Source organism: Hydractinia symbiolongicarpus, chromosome 5 (assembly GCF_029227915.1).
Source record: "Hydractinia symbiolongicarpus strain clone_291-10 chromosome 5, HSymV2.1, whole genome shotgun sequence".
Classification (NCBI taxonomy): domain Eukaryota; kingdom Metazoa; phylum Cnidaria; class Hydrozoa; order Anthoathecata; family Hydractiniidae; genus Hydractinia; species Hydractinia symbiolongicarpus.
In genome coordinates this window covers 33,862,905-33,882,652 of record NC_079879.1, presented here as the reverse complement: position 1 = coordinate 33,882,652, position 19,748 = coordinate 33,862,905, and the positions used below count along the sequence as shown (strand labels likewise).

The following is a 19,748-nucleotide window of genomic DNA, read 5'->3' as shown; positions in this document are numbered from 1 at the left end:
GGAAAACTCCTGGAATGCACTTTCTTTTGACATGTCATTGAACCGAATTTAGAAAAAACTGAAATTTTATTTGTACGGCGCAATTAACCAACCTAATCTCCTCTGGACTCTATATCTTTACTGCAACTTCGCAAATGCGACAGAAAGTGCTACACAGTACGAGGTAGCAGTTTAAGGAGAGATGAAAGATAAGGTCAAGGGTTTACGGTTTCCAATTTTATGAATTGTTTTATTTCTTCGTAAGAAAATAAAATATTTTTCACACACTAAAACTGAAGAAACCATACCAACGTTTGTGCCCGGTGCTAAATAAAGTCATTGCCAACGTGCTTGGTTCTCGACTTTGTGACACCCGAGATATGTCCACTTTGTAAACTTCTGACGCGGGAAACGAAAAAATGGCGGGTGGAAAACATAAACAAAGTGCAAAGTAAGCTTTAGCTAGGTAGGTTAAACGCAGAGTGTCAAAGAAGAGAACGACTTTACAACTTTATCTTTTATGTTTGTATTATTGCTACCCAGGGAAAATATTTCTGTTTCTCTGTTACGTAGCTAGCTTTGCCCTGCTGAGAACGTGAGGACCTTCAATAAGTAATGGCAGTGTATAGTTAACTATGTAAAAAGGCATTTTTGCTATCAGTTCGGGATATGACACTAAAAGGGAAACGGTTTCCCATGTTTTATAGGGAAATTCCCATGTCATATAGGGAAATGGCTTCCCATATAGGAAACTGTTTTTTAAATTTTTAAATTCTTAAATTAGATTTTAATTTGGGTTTCTCCTTTGGGAAACCTTTACCCATTCTCAGAACCATTTTATGGAATTGGGGAAAGAGGCTACCATAATTTTTTTTCCTTCGCTGAAAATTTGCGGGAAGATATTCCCTTTCTATTGGTTAAAAATTTGTAGTGCGCTTCTTAAGCAGCTCGTGTGCAGATTCCTTTTTATTTTGGTGGTTTCCTTAAATGGGAAACCATTGCCGTATTTCTGGCCTGTTTAGGGTAACTGTTTCCCTAATGGAAAACCGTGAAGTTTCCCAAATGGGAAACCGCTTCCCAGATGGGTAGTGGTTTCCCTTTTTGAATCCTGAACTGACTATTTTGGGGATGAGTTATAAGGGATCCTTCATATGCAAAACTAATAAAATGTGAAAAATGCCTTTGCAAAACTGAGCTGCTGTGTAAAGTTGATCACTAATGTAAAAAGATGGGCAATGTTTTTATGTTGCATTTCTAAAATGGATAGTTCGCCACAAACATGACAAATGGTTACAGAAATACTTTGTTTTAAAATTTTTTTTTAAACCCATCCGTTTCAAAACAAGTTCAGAGAAACTTACCCAATTTAGTCCCAGGTGGGCCTTAGTTACCCATGCGGTAAAAAAAGAACTGACATCACTACCTCGTTTCCAAGTTATGGACTTAGGCTTGACTATGGCGATTTTTTATAACTGAGGCAAGATCCTGGCCTGGAGAAGACAGATACAACTCGTTCCAATGAGCAATAGATTAATAGATAGATAGATAGATAGATGTGCATATTTTACATGGCTAGCCTCACAAATATCGAGGGATATACCCTGTCTATTATTTCCAGGAGGGGCCATGGCTTAGATGGAGAGTCCTAGAGTATTTAATGCTCATTGTGAGCTACGCAGACCCAATTAGGACCCGCGCTCTACTAGACAACTCCCGGCAACATCCAACGGCCCACATAGTGTGCCATCTCCCCAATTTCCCTCACATGGCTTGGGTTAACCCGGGGCTATGGTAACATTCACTCGCCCATGTTGAATCGCCGTCAAGAGGAATCGAACCCCGGTCGCCCGCACAGAGTACGAGAGCTATAACCACTAATCTACGGCGCCACTAAAACAACTGAGTCTAACCTTTATTTAGTTGTTCTGCAATTTGGCTGACATGAAGATTTGTGTAAAAGGGAAGGTTGAAGCTATTAGCAATGTTAGGAGGAGAAAGAGATTTTTAAAATTTTTTCAAACAAGTAAGATATTGTAGCTAAGGTCAGAAAGTTTTAGAATTTTCGAGTCAAAGAAAAGGGGAGAAAAAGGCAAGTCAAATCTGGAACAATTAAACAGTCTGACACAACTCTTTTGCAGTTTAAAGAAATTAATGGTATGACAGTTCAGAATTTGTCCTCATACTTGACAGGCATAAGAAAGGTGTAAAGAGAACAATGCATAATAAATTGACATCAGAGTAGATTAAGGAACTAGGTATCAAAGTCTAGAGATAAGGCCATTAGGCCATTAGCCCTGCATAGCTTTGAAGATTATGACTTATACTGTGTTTGCCACGAGAAAAAAAGGATTTAGATATATAGGAGATTTACCATTCAGTTTTAACAGTTTTTTTTGTCCTGTAATTTTAGATCTTGATATGAAACTTTTCACTCCAGAAATATCGTGGCACCAAAAGGAACCAATTTTCAGTGTTGATTTTTGCCCTCAAACATGGAAATTGGCGTCATGTGGTGCTGACTTCACTGTTAAGGTAATGTGTTAATTTTCTCTACTTTAGAGCTAGATTTGCACGAAAATGTAATTTTTCACTGTTTTACGTGACATTTTTTTAAAAAAAATTGTTTGTTGGTATAAAATCATGTGATATCTGAAGAAAAGATAATTGACAACATGAAAGTCAGTGATATGTTAATGGTAATACCAATTTCTGTGGGTTTTTAATTTCTCTGGTAAAAAAATTATCTTTGATCAGATTTTTATTTTTGTGTTAACAACAAGTTTGTGCAGGCCTTGCCATGAGCAAATAACCTCCCGTGCAATTAATTGCTCGCGTCAGAGTGTCCACGCGAGCAATTTTGCTCGCCATATTTTTCGCTAAAAAAACTTTACATTTAGTCTCTCAGGGCATCTTTTTCAGGAGAGGCGTGCGCCTTGGCACACACCTAAATCGTTTCAGGCGTGTGATTAAAATGCCTGCCACATTTCCAGTTTGGTCGGACATGTCCGTGGCTTGCTTAGAACTTTCATCGGTTAAAACGTCCGATAGATTTCCGTCTTGGTCGGACACTTTTAGATCTCAGAATTATTGAATAGTCCTGGTCCTTGAAATCCACGAGCAAGCCTATTCATAGCCAACCTGACCATCCTAGCTAATTCACCGACTCCTGACTTAGTTAAAAAACTATGTAGACATAAATCTCTTTTGCCTGGCCCCTTCGTCGTTGGTAACCAGGTCTTACACAAGAAATCCAGCCATGCGGTTCTTAACTAATGCGGAGGTAAACGCCGACGAAGCACGGATGACGCAAGTCTGCAAAACTGCACTTACAGGCGGAACAGACAATTTATCATGGATTTAATTGTAGATAATTTCTTCATTTGACGAAACAATTGGAAACCATAGCAGGTCCAAATTTAATGGATTATTTTCTTTATGCCGCAACTGTTATTCAAACAATTTTAAAAACGAAATCCACGTGCGGTATAATTTTTTTTTTCTGTATAAATTTTATGTACCTGAAGTTTTATTTAAACCATGCAGATAAAGATTTTTTTTAATTTGAAAACAAAGCATATTTTTTTCTATTTGCTGAAAAATAAACAATAAATTTATGAAAACGACAGTACAGTCATGCATACTATTTCTGACATGTAGAAAAGGAAGTTAAGATTGAGAAAGTCGCTATACCAGTAGACGCTCGATCATCGTGTTTGGGGTTCACGATTTAAAACGCCCCCACTTTTCTACTGCAAAATAAATGCGCAACAAAGATTAACCTTAATGCCCGTGGCGCGTGCTCGTGGCGCCGTAAATAAGTGTTTATAGCTCTCGTACTCTGTGCGGGAGACTGGGGTTCGATTCCTCTTGACGGCGATTCAACATGGGCGAGTGAATGTTACCATAGCCCCGGGTTAACTCAAGCCATGTGAGGGAAATTGGGAAGATGGCACACTGTGTGGGCTGTTGGATGTTGCCGGGAGTTGTCTAGTAGAGCGCGGGCCCTAATTGGGTCTGCGTCGCTCAAAATGAGCATTAAATACTCTAGGACTCTCCTTCTAAGCCATGGCCCCTCCTGGAAATAATAGACAGGATATATCCCTCGATAATTGTGAGGCTAGCCATGTAAAATATGCACATCTATCTATCTATCTATCTATCTGCCCGTATGGCACGCGTTTTACAAAATGGCGAATGAACTTTTGCACGATGGGTGGAAAATAATCACACCAAATATCTTTTTAGTTTCAGGTTGAGCGTTCGTGCAGGAATTTCACTTAAAAGACCAATGAATTCTTGAGAAAAACGTTTTCACTTATCTCAAAATGTTAATATTTACGCGAGAAATAGAATGCTCGGTTAACGAGCATTTACGCGAGCACTACGTGGGCGCGAGCAATTGCTCACGACTCATGGCAAGGCCTGTTGTGTATTTTAAGCTAAAACCCTTTTAAAAAAACATTTATCTTTTCTACTAAGCAATTTTTATTGTTTAGATTTGGAGAATCAAAGAAAAGGCAGATGATGATATTAGTATTGGAATAGAATTTCTTGCAAATCTTGATCGTCACGCAAAACCAGTAAATGTTGTACGATTTTCACCAAATGGTAAGGCAAGAACAAATTTTTGAAACTCTAATCTAGGTAAAGAGAACCAGCAAAGTTTTTTTTATGTTACAAGTTTTAAGGGTCAGTGTTCTACAAGGTAGAAGGAACCTAGAAAACTTAAAAAATTTTGGGCAAAACTTCAGAAATATTTTGACATATATACCCTACAAATATTTACAATAGTCAAATGTGATGTTTAAAATGTTGGCTACACCTGTAGCTTTAAATGTGTTTTATAACCCAAGGGAAATTCAGATAAAAAACATTAAATCTGTTGTTTTAGAGCAATATAAAAAAAGAATGACCACCTAGGAAATAAATGTTTACTTCTAAAGAAAACCTTAATCATGCTTTTAATAATTCTCTGGGGTTAAAAAAAAATCTTATCACATAAAATTTTATGTATTCTTACTTATATATTAGATGCAGAATACATGGGGTTTGTACCTATCAGTTTCTAGTTGACAACATCGTGGTTCTCCAATCATTCTCTTTTGTTCTTATTCCGTTATTGCACAATGAATTAATCATTTAAACATAAATAGTAAAGGCTATTATTGTACAACTAAAGTTTCTGCATAAAAATTTGATAATGCAGGCCATATTAAATGACACATTGTTCATTGTCCTGCTGATGTTGATGTATATAAACTAAACAAGCATTTGTAAACCTTTTCTTTCAAATGAATTGGTTTGTTTTGTTTGATCTATACATTTAAAGTTCAGTAAGTAGTTCCTGGGCAAGTGGTGAAAGAAAAACTATGCTCATTTGGAACTTTAAAATTACTGCAATATTGATAAAAAACCGCATACAAATCCTATCATTGTATATCAGTGCTAAAAATAACGGCCGGTCAACGGTCACTGACCGACAAATTTTGTTGATTGACCATCAGGATCATGTTGAGAGTGGTCAGACTGATCGGCGATCGTTTCTGTTCTGTATCTTTTGTTAAGAATAGATAATAATCTAAATATCTCGCTTCACTTTTATTTCCCTTTGATTCATATATGTACATTTCTTTTGATTTTTTTACCTTTCGTAAATAGCTAACTAAAATGCTACCATTGTGACTACAAATAAAAGGCTTCGCCGCTTGTTTATTTATTTTTTAATAGAGAGAAAAGTTTGAACCCAGGGCTTTTTAACTTTCTTACATCTGGGTGGAACCAAATTTCATAATTAAAACTGTTGCGCAAGGAATCGCATATATTTTTTGACCGCCTAAAAATTCAATTTGACCACCTGTTTTGGATCTTTGGCGGTCAGTATGACCGGCAGTCGTCAAATATTTATTTTACGTGCTGTATATATCATATCAAAAAGAAAGCCTAGATGATATACTTGTCAAATTTTTCACTCTCTCCTGTAAGACATAGTATATGAGAAATAAAAGTAAGACCTGCCCTTGGTTTTGCTGGAAGTTTTGCAAATTAACTTTATGATATGAATTCTTGAAAATCAAATACAGTGTTTTTCTTGTTCAACAATGCTGTTCTCTGCCATCATCTATTGATTTTAACCATTATTTCTTTTTGTTTCTTTTGTATAAATTTTTTTATTTTTTATGTTCCTTCAGGTTATGTTCTGAATTGATATATAATAATGAACATTACAATTTAATATATATTTTTCAATTTTTTAGGAAAATTTCTTGCTTCAGCAGGTGATGGTAAGTATGCAGAAGATTCTTTAAAACCTTTTAAAATTCGAAAAAATGTTTTTTATTTTAAATTTTGTTATTAGATGGTACAATCATTTTGTGGAAATTAAATGAAAATGAAAAATGCTCTCCTGACATTTTTGAGGACAATGGTATTGTTAATAAAGAATCTTGGATGGTTCATAAAATGTTAAGGTATGGAAAAAATAAGAACGAAAACCCTCTGGAATAAACTTTTCGAAAGATGTTCCTTTTTAAAGGGATGTCCATATGGCAGATATGTTTCAAAGTGAAAGAACATGGTTTTCTTATTGTGTATGAATGTTGTGTGTTATTGTTTAAAGTGAACTTCACAAAGCACAACCGTCTCTCAACTACACCTAAAACTTTTTTAGGGGTCACATTGAAGATGTGTACGACTTAGCATGGTCTCCTGATAGTACAAAGCTTATATCAGGCTCTGTAGATAATAGTGCCATATTATGGGATGCTGTAAAAGGTATGTAGTTATTACAAACATAACATAGTCGTTGACCGGTCAGCATAAAATAGTGATTTACTCTGTGAGGTTGCATTTTAACCAATGAAAATAAATGAAACATTTGCTTTTTTGTGCAAAAATATTTTCTGCATACCTTAAGACGAGTTTAGCTCTGTGATAATGCAAGTTTCTAGGTGTAATAACATATAGATCAGATGCTGGTCGAATCATGATCTTTACCAATTATACTTTTAGAATAATTTTTTAATAATGTATTCCATAGGAAATGCTTTAAAGAGTGTTTGTAGAGAGACACATGTTTAGTTTGCAGTAAAAGAAATAACACCAACATTTGCTTTTTGTTAGGTCAAAGTCAAAAAATATTAACTGATCACAAGCATTACGTACAAGGTGTATGTTGGGATCCACGCAACTTTTATGTTGCCACCCATTCAAGTGACAGGTTAGCAATATTTTTATTAATAATTTATTAAAACCAACTACAAGTTAATAATTTTAAACTCCTTTAAACTCCTTTAATAACCGTTCTTATTGGATGAACAACACTGTTAAAAACGCCCTGAACATAGCAAGAAATGTAAAGTCAATAAAAACCAACAGAGTTAGATAAACATTTATTAACCCTGAAGTTGTATCTCTTAAAAGCCTAGAAATATGTATTACCTAAAAAAACATCCAATCTAATTACATTTGCGGTTTTACCAGTGTAGTTGTCTAGACATGTCATAAGCTAGACATGATACTTTTCAGCATTATAAAATAAGTTAGTGTTTTCTTTTCTGACATCCGACCATATAAGCAATCATCTTACATCATCTTTTGAGGAGAGCCGTGCACTCCTCAACACACAGTTGATTAATCAATGCGTGCTATTGATAACATATAACAAATCTAATAAGAAGTTGACCAATATAGAGAAACTGAATAAAATCACATCTAAAACACTTGACGTTCACTTTCTGTTGCACACGTGCCAAAATCACTTATGCTGTACTTTATTTTCAGATCTTGTCGTTTGTACCAAACCACAAGTCACAGGTGCATGCATAATATTCACAAAAACACAACCGTGTATAAAAAGAATGGCCAGGTAGGATATTTGAGCTTATTTTATTCAAGTTAACAATTAACATACTGCTGCATCCTTGCATATACGAATATAGTATACCACTGCAGGACGTATGTGAATAATATTTTACTGGCATACCCTTTATATAGAATCAAAATAATAAAAAATGGTGAGAATATGATAATTATTACCACGAAAAATAGTGTGTGACTTTCAACAAAATATTAGCAACGTTTGCGACTAACCTCATAGTAAATTTTCTGAATTTTGTGACAAATAAATACTAGCTGCAATACTAAAAGTTAATAATTGTTACTTACAACGAAGCTTATTGCAGATTGTCATCCGCACTTTATTCACTAGCAGCTATATAGTGATTTATTTGTTAGAAAATAAATATTCTTACTTCACATTCACTTCAGAAATTTATCAACTAAATTCTGAAGAAAATCTACCGGATAAAAGTCTGAATACAAACAAGGCGACCCTAAAAACCTTGAAAACTTAAAACATTAATATCAACCTACGTGACTTAAATACCTGAATGAATATCAAATATTAAATATCAGGATTTTCACCCCTTGTTAAACTTTTAAAAGTCCCCTTAAAACTGCTCCAATTGCGTTACCTTTAAAATCTTCTTAAATCTTCTCAATTTCTTTAGAAAAATATAGAAATGCCCTCATTTTTTTCTAACAAATATCATCTTCTTAAAAATGCTTGAATATTCTCATTAAATTTCCTCAAACTTTACTCTAGAAATAGTGGCTAACCTAAATATCTATTAGTCTCTTGAGGAAAACTTTTGTAATTGTGACGCATGGACTTCTAAGAAATCCGTTATGTTTGTAGTCTTGTTAATACTTTTTTTACCTTTTTATACGTTTTTCGGTTGTTTTTATGAATATTAGTTGTACCTGGGTATTTTCCATGTAACTGTATGCTTAAGAACCTTAAAGTTATAACTAAAACTTAATCATAGACCTGAAAAACCTTGACAGTGGCATACACCTGGAACGTTAATAAATAGTTCTAATTTGTATATTATTAAATCTTAGTTAACAAAATCTAAATACTCCCGAATGTTCATGGATGAAACAATGCAGTCATTCTTTCGAAGATGTACATTCTCGCCGGATGGTTCTTTCTTGTTTTTGCCAGGTACAAAAGTTTAGGTGTTTGAGATCATTCCAGTTGTTAAATGTTGCGTTGATTCATAACGCTTTTTGCACTATCGAAGGACATGGTTTTTATATTATGGTAGAGTATTCGAATTGTAAAAGGTTGCAGGTTCGAATCCCAACTTCGGCGCACTTTTAATATAGTTTAAGGCCGATTACTTGTATCTAACATATTTTAAATCTATCATTTGCAAGTAATAGTTACAATTAGAAGGAATGAAGAGCGAGCCATTAAAATAGAATCTCCAAAAGTTAAAATTTGCGTTACTATATACTTTTTCTACTTTTTGGTTATTTCTTTAGCTGGTTTGTGTGATGGAGAACAAAAACCGAAAAAAACAACTTATGTATTTGCAAGAGGACATTATAAGTGGTAAGAAACACGACATCATATCCTTAAGGAACTAATTAGTCACGAGATTAACCTCGCGACTTTTTTTTATTTTTACGGAATTAAATCGAAAAATAACGAAAGATACTATTCGCAAAAATCTGCGCGAAAATTCTACTATCCGCAAAATTCGTGAAAAGTGTGAAAATATCTTATTGTCATTTTCTCGTAACTTGTATATTTCAATACATCGTACTACTATATTTTCAGCTATTTATTTCTTTTTGATCATATCGTGAACAGTCCTTCCTTCGTAAAACTAGTCTTCGGAAAGATTAATCTTACATTGTAACCCACGCATTTACCCCGAAGCATGTCATATCTTTTCTTAAAATCATATCTTACAAATAAGCCCTGGGAGGCTTCGTTGAGTATTTACGGTAGCTTTAAGCAAGGAGGTTTCTCTCTTTAAACCTCCTTGCTCTAAGTGTATAAACTGTAACATATCATAAGCATATTTTAAGCAAAATTAAACTTGTGTGATGTGAATATATATACCATAGTACCTGTTTTTTTGTTGATTTTAGGCCAATACGCCACTTACCTGGCAGTAAGAAAGCTACGGTTGCTGTCAAATGTTCACCTATTGTGTACGAGTTACGCGAAGATAAAGAAAATTTTACACCTATTAAAGAAAACAATGAATATTTTAAGTAAGGACAATGTACCAACAATGAAAAAAATATGATTGATTTTGATGATCATCTTTTTAACATGAACCAGTATACATTAGCTCAGAAAAATGTTGAGTTATCCAACACGAATAGGCAACATTTTAAAAGCAAGCAATAATGTTTATTTTGTACTCATGCCTATGTATTCTTAAATAAAAACTACAGTTTAATTTTTTTATTTAAATGTTTGGGTTTGAATAATTACATTTCAACACTTGTTAGGATAAAGAAACAGAAATCCAAATGCTTATAAATGGTTATTTTTGCGCAACTTTAATCAAAAATGGACACTTCAACAGTCAGAGACTTCAGGCTCTATTTCATTCAACTGCATTTTTTCCTCGAGCGCAAAAATCTCACGAAAATTTCGTGATATTTTTATTATATTATTAACAAGATTTTTGGAAATTCTTGTTAGCGCTCGCGAACTTGGACAAAATCTCTAATTTAGTTAAATGGAGTCAAATGGAGAAAAAGCGTTAGTATTGTGTAATTCATTGTTTGGACTCTGTGTTAATTAAACTTTGTTTTGTAGAGTACCATATCGTATGGTTTACGCTGTGGCGAGTTTAGACGCAATTACATTTTACGACACTCAACACGAGCATCCGATTGCGCATTGTGCGAACATGCATTACGCCTCGTTAACAGATATCACGTGGTAAGAAAGCAACTCTATGACATCAGTGTGAAAATGGGTGTGCGAACAGTCGAAACCTTGTCAGATATCTGTGTTTTTAGTAAACTTCTATTAAAAACGCTTTAAATGTTATCTGTAACTGCTGACATTTTTCTTTGTTTATGCTTACGATTGCTAGAAAAAGTTATAAATTCGACTGCAAATGGAGGTTCAAAACCGTATTTTTAGTTTCATCTCTTTTGTTTAGGTCTTCAGATGGAAAGTACGTCGTGATCTCTTCCACAGATGGTTACTGTTCGTTTGTAAAGTTTGATGACGGAGAGTTGGGTACGCCCATTTTGTACGATCCCATTAAATACCAGGTCACACAAGCTCAGATTAGAAAAGCAGCAAAAAAAGACACCAAGAAAAAGGAGAATAAGAAAGTGGAGAGCGAGAAATTGGATGTAACAACGCCTGTAGAAAACCGTAAGATTGAATATTATTAAATATCTTAATCTAAGTGTTGCTTGTAAGGTGTGTTGTTAAAACACACGATGCTTTACAGTTGTGAAAGAACATAAGAAATTTAAAAATTATTGTTTTTTATTTTCTTGTTTGCTGATTGTCTGATGTTTTGTGGTATTGGTAGTAATTTGTCTACTTATGTACAATTAACATTTAACGTTCTTAGATATACCTTTATTATTGTTGTTGCCGTGATTTTACTAAAAGCAGCGTTTATTTAATCTTCCTTGTGAGCGTCAGAAACGCCTCCTGAAAATTCTAATTGAATTTGTAGAAAAAGCAACTCCTACCAGAAGCGAAGAAAAGAAAGAGAAAACGCCTACTGTGAAAAGCATCGATCGAAACCAGCCAACCATAGAAAAATTATTTGTGACGCCCATGCGGAAAAGAAAACGCCCATCAGATACATCACCGTTAAGTTCTTCTGAACCAAAGAAAGTTATAACATCTAACGCGCCAGGTAAAAATTTACTACGTTTTCCATGTACTCATTTTCACAATTTTCACAATACATATTTCAAGCTATTTTAAAACTTGATGAAAATACGATAAAGAAAGTAGATAGCTTCTTATAGCAATTACCTTTGAGAGGACTAAATGTAAATCACTGGTGAATAAAGCTTATCTTAGTGATCATTCCAGTAACCTTATGATTGGCCCTGTGACGCCAGTTTTCGTTCTTTTTTTCCATCACCTTTGGAAACATAAATTGGATTAACTCGATAAGGTGTTAAAAATGTGTAGTCGTATCTTAAGAATGAAATCCATTTTGTTTTGTGCTATTACAGATACACTTAAATCTCCCGCAGTCAAATGTTCGGTTGTGCAAGAATCCAAATCTCAAAATATCAAAAATATGCTGTCCCCTAGTAACATAAAATCAACTCCAAAAGCAGCAAAGAGGGCGCAAGTTGTTACATGTCTTGCTTCGCCGACACTTGTGTCCCCGCCAAAACCGCCAAAACGTGCCAGTGTAACTACATTGGAGACGTTTTCTGTCGAGAAACCCGCCGATGATAAAGCTTCTGGTTGTACCAACATATCTGGTGCAGCGAGTAAAGTTGAACACAAAGCACCGAAACAAGTCTCTGTTACGACACTGACCACATTCACCGACGAAACGAAAAAGACTAATACTGTAAATCAAAAGAATATATTGACTCCATCGACGAAATCCACACCTGAGAAAAAAAAGCCGAAACGAGCTATTGTAACGACGTTAGCAACTTTTAGTTCAACCGGCCAGACTACACCTAACAAGAACGAATCAACAAAACAACAGGGAAAAAGCCAGACTGATGGTACGTTTATATGTTGTCATGAATAATTTTTTACATTTTTAATCAATCGCTTTAAGCGAATTTTTTTGTACGAGTCACATAAAAAGCTAGACATCTGGAGACGAAAATTGAACGTAGGTTCATAGGTCAATAATTGCAGGCAGGAAACCCTGAATACCCGACGTAACAGTGACGTTGCGGATATACCGTCAAAAAAAACTACTTAAAAATAATTCTGCTTCTGAACAGCAATTTTTATTACAGGTCTGGGGTAACGAGACATATGTTGTTGCATTGATTACACCAAATAAATTATTAGCAATACTGTTCCGATACTATACGTTGTTTTGTATATATTGTTAAAAAGCGATGTTTCACATCTAGCTAACTTATTTCCACAAATTATTTAAAATAATTTTATCTTTTAAGAAAATTCAAATAAAGAAACAGAAGAAGAAAATAAACAAAAGACAGTTGAAGTCATCACTTTGGATTGAACTCGTTCAGTGAAATCAGCTCATGTAAACATGAATATTACAATTCACTTTAACATTGTTTTGTTGTCTTTCTCATCCCGCCCTCCGTTTTGTCTTTTGACGTTGGTCGGAAGCGAAGGAGTGTTTTTCCGTCTAAAATGTGACATAGTAAAGAGTCAAAAGAAGCATTTTTTATTTATTCTATTCCTTACGCAACATTTTCTTATTTTTTTTACGTGTCAACAACAATAACCAAGAATTTTGTTTGCAATATTCCCAAATTGTTTTCCTTGCAAGAATCCTTTATTAGATGCCATTATGAAAATTAATAAAAGCAGGTTGATGGTTATATATTTTCAATCATCTAAATATATGTATGTATGTACAAGATTTCTACAAGCAATAAACTAAGTAAAATTTAAAAGAACTTTAAAAGTTAATTTTTGTGTCTTGATCCATTTTGTATAAAATCAAAGCCATCCCCTCGCACCCCGAGTTTGGGAGTCCGTGGTGTACGTGGCCTCGAATTATGTCTTAAAGTATCACCGTTAAATATAGAATCAGGCGAGTAAGGGTCTGTACTGCCATCGCTGGCGTTGCTGGTACTGGTTTCATACGAAACTTCCGATGGATTTCGCAATTTATATTTCTTATGCGAAAGAAACTTCGTTCTTTCGTCAGACGAATAATCTTCATTTGGCGAGTAATTATCACTCGAAGAATTTGGCTGAGTTAACAATGGTTTTGTATCAGACGGTTTGGAATAAAAAAACCTCGTTCGATCTTGAGGGTTATTGATGTTTTTAACCTGTGTGTTCTTTTTTGGTGGAATGTAAAAATCGTCGTCCAAACGACGGTTGTAAAAGTTCATTGTGTTGACAAGGTGACCGAGCTCTTTCTCTTCTTCAAACGAAAGCGTCTGTGGCTTAAGATCGATAGATTCGATGTCCTCGTGGTCCGTTTGTGTTCCTTCATCGATCGAGTGAGTTCTCCGTATCGTGCTTATAACGTGATGGTCCGTTTTTCCATTCGATGACCTTCGCGTTGTTAACGTACTGTCGCTACTCAATGTAGTTTCCGATAACGGCACACCGTTTTGACGGGTCACTAATACCGTCTCGAAATTTGACGGTGGAATCGTAGCCGGAGTGACAGGTGCCGAAACTTCGATCGAACGTTCGCCATCTTCGACATCAAATTTTCCGCTTTTTTTGCAACATCTCCCACATAACATTAAACAAGCCACGAAGAGGATAAAGAACAACATTCCAACAGCAAGGCTTATCATCCCGTACAGGATTGCGTAACGATGGTGGTCTATCCAATAAAAAATAGAAAAAACTCAACGTTGCCTTCAAGCTCAGATTATTTTGAAAGCCTTCAACACAGTGACAGTAGTGAAATTTAACATAAATTAAGATGTCTCCTATGAAATATATCTACTTCATGAGAAAAGAAAAGGGACTACACTAGTAGCTCCTTTTGTCCCCCGAGCTTAATCGAATATCGAATAATATATTAAGTTGAGAAAAAAACATTTTCATGAAGTACTTTGTGGTATGGCATACCTGCTATATAAGATGTCATCAATTTAAACTCCAGAAACAAACGTGCCAAAGATAAATATCCAAAGCCTTTGTAACCTGTGTCTTTCGAAGTGACGGTGTCAGTTACCGATGTTGGTGTAAATTTTGATGTTGAATGTTGAAGAAGGATGTTCTCTGTCTCGTTTTCATTTTGCTCAACTAAAGCAAAAACAGTAAACATCTTAATGGTACATATTAAATAGGAAATTTCCTCCGACAAATTTTTTATGGTAGCCATCAAGCTTTTCTTAAGCAAGAAAATTTCTTTACTGCTGTCCAAAATATTTCTCCTGGTTAGGATATTTTTGCGCGCTTTTTTCAAACTGCCATCTTGATATAGAAATATTACGGGTATGCACTAAATATTATCGTGTTTTTTGTATTATCGACGAAATTGGGGAGAACGTTAAATGAAAAGGGTCTGGATTTAGTTTCTGTAAACATGTGAGTGTTTAAACTAAATGTCGCAAGCAATCTCATCCTCAGGACTCTCCCACGTCCATAATATTCTAACGTGACGTTACTACGAAGCTGTCCTGTCAAAAATCATAGGCGTAAAAGAGTCCTGACGACGAGGTTGAGTCTCTAGCGAGTTTTGTGTTTTTATTACAGTCGTTTTACGTCAAATCAGCATCAATCTTGTTCCCAGGGCATCCTGGTCTTTTATATTGGGATCAGGAATTGGAGATATGAGACAGTGGAGAGAAAAGAAGCACTGGAAACGAAGTTTCATTAAAATCGCAATTTGAAACTATAGGTCTTGTTCGAAATCAACACTTACCGCATTTGTACTCTATGTTTAAATACAATGTTGATTGACAATCCCCTTTCTGTACACCAGTTTTGTCTTGATACTCCAACAAACATTCGTTTTTACCATGGCAGTTACTTCCTAGGAAATTTTCTAATCGAGGCACTCGACACGGTGGCACGCTGTTATTGGCGTGCATACATAGAGAGGAATTTTTATTGAGAGGTTTGTAGAAAGCTCCCTGTATGACAACTTCGTTTCCATCTTCACATGTTAGTGTTTTAACATCTCCAAAGCATATTGTCGTAAGAATCGATTCTAAATGTAAAAATAATTTTCATTCTTTAACTGGTCGGTTGGGAATTCAGATTTTCTAGATAAATAGTTGTGATTAAAAGGGAATTATTTTCAATTTAGTCAGATTTTCAGATTAAAGTGTGATTACTGGATCTTCAGTAGAAAAAAAACAAACAAAGATTATCTTTTAAATATTTTTTAACTGAAAAGATGAAGTTTTTTGGAATGTAACCGTAACCTCTGCCGTAAGCTCTGGAACCGAGGTTGCTGTAAGTGTGTCTCTGGTATATTTGTCACTAGATTACGATACGAAGTTGTAAAAATCAGGCCCATTAAACTACACTACAATCTTAGACGCTCTAGTTGATTATTCTAACACACGCGCATTACGAAACACCTCAACGGCCATAGAAGGCTCTGGAAATAGGTTAAAGGAGTCATGCTGACGTCATCAAAATTTCCATTCTTTAAAGCTGGGAGCCTAACCAAATAAATCCAAAGTCTGCCGCAAATATTGACAAGTGATTTATTTTTTAAATGAAAATGCGCGCATGTTATGGAACGGCGTTGACTTCTTTGAAATTTGCCCCTTTTCCCGCAAATATTTTATTAAGATTGTAAACTACGTGAATATACGCTCTTCTGTTATCTGTATAAATAGCTTTGTTTGTTATATTTTTGTTTCCTGAAAGTTTATTTTAACGTTCCTTGTCGAATTATATAGGAGTAAAATAGGTAAAAAGCAGAGAAAATTCCGAAATCAAATACTCTCTTTTGGGTATTGAAGTTTTACGCTGAAAATCACTTAAAATGTAATGTTAATAATAACGTTGGATACTTCAACTACTTGCAAACGAAACAGTGTAAAACTCAAAGTAATGCTTGAAAACCACTTAAAACAACGGTGTAAAACTTAAAGCAATGCGTCACAGCCACTTACACTGTCTGTGAACGATTTTCAAACTGTGAAGATCAACAAGAGCGCATTAGAAATAACGAGATCACAATCTATAAACGCTGACGGTAAATATATGTGAAAATGATCAATGAACAATAAATTTGATTCGCAACACTAAGACACAAACACACACAAACTGTCATTTACTCATGTTTTTATGACTTTGATAATCTGCCAAGATTACACAGAAAATATATCAATAAAGTGTTTGGCGATAGCATGAAGCGCCAAGTGTAAAATAATTACGTTTTTTAATATAAGAAACATAAACTTTGAGTTCAGTGTCAAGTTTAAAGAGTGTTTTCTAAAAATTCATACCCTCAGACCCCTGTGTTATATCTTCAACATACTTTCAGCAAGAAATCTGTCCATCTATCGATATACCTTTTTACCTTCTCAATATTTTGGGAGTTAACAGTTGAAATTGTTTTTTATATAAATAAGACGGATTTAGGCGTCTTTTTAAATTAATTGACTTTAATTAATCTGTCTGCTGTGCAGCACGGGTAGATATTGGTTTTATAAGCTGTTTCGAGAAGAACTTGACAGAATTTTGTGCGTTTGACTCGGCACAGCACAGCTTATATAATGGGCTAAAGAACTCTTTATATTTCTGCCGCTCGTGAAAAGCGTTACACAGGGATGAGCTGAGCTTATGTAAAACATAACATGTGTTAAGGAATAAATATCTACGTCATCCAATCGCAATTTTAATTACATTTCTTTCTCTTTCATTGAGGGAACACACAGCACGGGTTAGCTTAACTGTCAGGAGGGGTCCATAACAAAACTGTTTAAATTCACATTAAGAGGGCTAATTAGCGTCATTTGCATAATTACAATTCATAGTGATGATTAATTAGATTAATTAAAATAACGACAAACATTTAGGAAGGGTTATGAAAAACAAAAACCCCTATTTTGTAACTTCGTCCCTCTCTACGTGTTTGGGAAGTTCCTAATAACTAAACCTATAATTATGGATATCCCAAGAAGAGATGATGTAACTCAGGTGCTACGATACTGTTTTAGGCGTCAGCATGTCTTGACCTTATAAAAAACGAAACATAATTAAAATTAGTATTTTTAGAATTTCTTATCTCCCATAATTTTTTTTGGCATGAAATTGATACTTGAAAAGCGAAAGTGTATTTAGGAATGTTTTCTTGTGTTAAAAAAACTTCTTAAAACTTTAACCTCGTCCCCATATTATCTTGTCTCTTTTTATCAGGGTCTTGATGCAGAATGGGGCGCTACCTAGGACGTTTAGCCGCAAAACATTTCATACTTGCGTTAAAAATAAAAAAGGAGGACATATGTTTCAGCCATTTCTTTCAAATAAAAAAAACCATAAAAATTGTCGAAATGAATCAGTAAAGCGATTTTTTAAGTGCGTAATGTATTTGGTGCGGTTTCAAAACTTTGATCAATTTACCCTGTGCTGTTGTAAACAAATTCTAAATTTTTTGAGGAACTGATAAAGTTCTAAGCTTTTCGCTTTTTTTTATTTCTGCACTTTTATGACCTCTAAGTGTCAAGGAAATCACTTCGTTGTTTTGTAACCCTTTTTTACATGCTAGCCTGATCGTTCCCTTTTTTAAGTGACATATGGCATTCACGCGCTATTCTTGTTACACACTTGTATGTAACTTGTACGTAGCGAAAGTTATTAGTTTTGTATAGGAAGATAGAATCGCTATTTCTACCCTCTGAGGTTTCATTTACCTAGTTCCTGCGAGATAATATAAAAAGTTTCGTACTTTTATTCCCTTCTCTTTTATTTCAGTGGTTTTTATGCCCTTAAAGTTTCGTGAAAATGGTACATGAGTCAGTTCGACGTTTTGTTTGTTTTGCAGCAAAACCTGCGGTGGAACTTTTCCGTGTTATCCTGCAATTAAAATACAAAATGCAAATCTGATAGTGAACTAAATTAAGTCTGATGTATCGAGATAAGTGTCGGAGGAGCTGTGTTCCATCAAGAGTTTCTGTACGGATGATGTGGAAAGTAATTATCGTTCAAAGAAACTAATTAGTTATTACAAAAGAGTAGTTGATGAGCGAGAATATAAATAAAATACTTTGGCGGGAATGTTAATACTAAGGAGAAAAATTTAATCGGGACCGATTATATTTTAATTGCATATTTTTTGAAAACGTTTTTCTCTGATCCGCGCACATACTTTGTTTTTGCAAAGCTTATTCATCCTGATTCAAAAATATTTTTAGAAACTAAAGGAAAAAACCATGTCGGCAAAAAATATGTTTTTAGTAAGCAAGTTACATCCAACTTAATTGTCGTTTGCGATCATCTGACAGCAACAACAAAAACAGAAGATTGTTGAATCAACACAAAAACATTTTGATATACAGTGAACGGTTATTTTGTTGAGGCAAAACTATCAAGCATATTGTAAAAATAAATTCCGATAAATTCAGAACCACAAAAATATGAAAACTGCCGATGAACTTGTAATGAAGTGGCCTATTTCGATAAAATCGTTACCACCGATATAACATTAGCTCAACTATTCATAAACTTGTGAGTGCAAAAAAACGTAACTAGTTACTAGTTACGAGTATTATCGACAGTTACCTGATTTTTGGAAGCTACCAATGTACGATCAATGAATAGCGAACTACTGACTACAGCAAGAGCCCGATAAAAAACCATAATAAAAAATGTTTCGACACTTTTTTTTTACAATACACAAAAATATGAACAATATAAAGTTTGCTACATACCGGTTTTGATTGCTTCAAAAAAACTTGCAAAAAACCACAGCAGGCAAACAAAATTCATGATAAATCAAAAATAACTATTTAATTTTACGTGCTTAACTCTTTTAAAAACTTTCAAGCAATTTATAAAATATTAGTCATTTCAACGAAAACTTTTAATAATCTAACAACGCGACACTAACCACAGTGTAATATTTTGAATCATCTGTTAACATTTTTGTGTTATTCTACTCTTTGCATATAATCCGTCTTTTATTTTCGTAGTGATCATCTACTATGCTTTTATGTAAACAAAGTCATTCCGTTTTTTAAACATTGACAAAGACAACAATAAGATTAGCGACGTAGTTCCTCGGTCACACGCGGCGAAGTAATTATATAAATAGCTAAGATCAACGAGAGTTTATTAGCGATGTTCACGCTTCAGTTTGAAAAAATGACATCTC

At 34.5% G+C, this 19,748-nt stretch overlaps 2 protein-coding genes across 2 annotated transcripts; one reads left to right on the top strand and one right to left on the bottom strand.

Annotated features, from left to right (window-relative positions):
* Nucleotides 1-352: 352 nt before the first annotated feature.
* LOC130646199 (chromatin assembly factor 1 subunit B-like) lies at nt 353-13,045 on the top strand. The gene is made up of 16 exons (XM_057452354.1): nt 353-445; nt 2,390-2,511; nt 4,476-4,587; nt 6,234-6,260; nt 6,335-6,446; nt 6,647-6,750; nt 7,099-7,195; nt 7,759-7,843; nt 8,881-8,983; nt 9,307-9,376; nt 9,922-10,047; nt 10,604-10,729; nt 10,956-11,176; nt 11,490-11,675; nt 12,004-12,516; nt 12,925-13,045. The coding sequence occupies exons 2-16, from the start codon at nt 2,398-2,400 to the stop codon at nt 12,990-12,992; spliced, it is 2,064 nt and encodes a 687-aa protein (XP_057308337.1). The 5' UTR covers nt 353-445; nt 2,390-2,397; the 3' UTR covers nt 12,993-13,045.
* A 260-nt stretch (nt 13,046-13,305) lies between these two features.
* Nucleotides 13,306-19,543, bottom strand: LOC130646200 (uncharacterized). The gene is made up of 4 exons (XM_057452355.1): nt 19,306-19,543; nt 15,339-15,626; nt 14,540-14,716; nt 13,306-14,288 (listed from the first exon to the last, which is right to left on the bottom strand). The coding sequence occupies exons 1-4, from the start codon at nt 19,361-19,363 to the stop codon at nt 13,408-13,410; spliced, it is 1,404 nt and encodes a 467-aa protein (XP_057308338.1). The 5' UTR covers nt 19,364-19,543; the 3' UTR covers nt 13,306-13,407.
* Between the last annotated feature and the right edge of the window lie 205 nt (nt 19,544-19,748).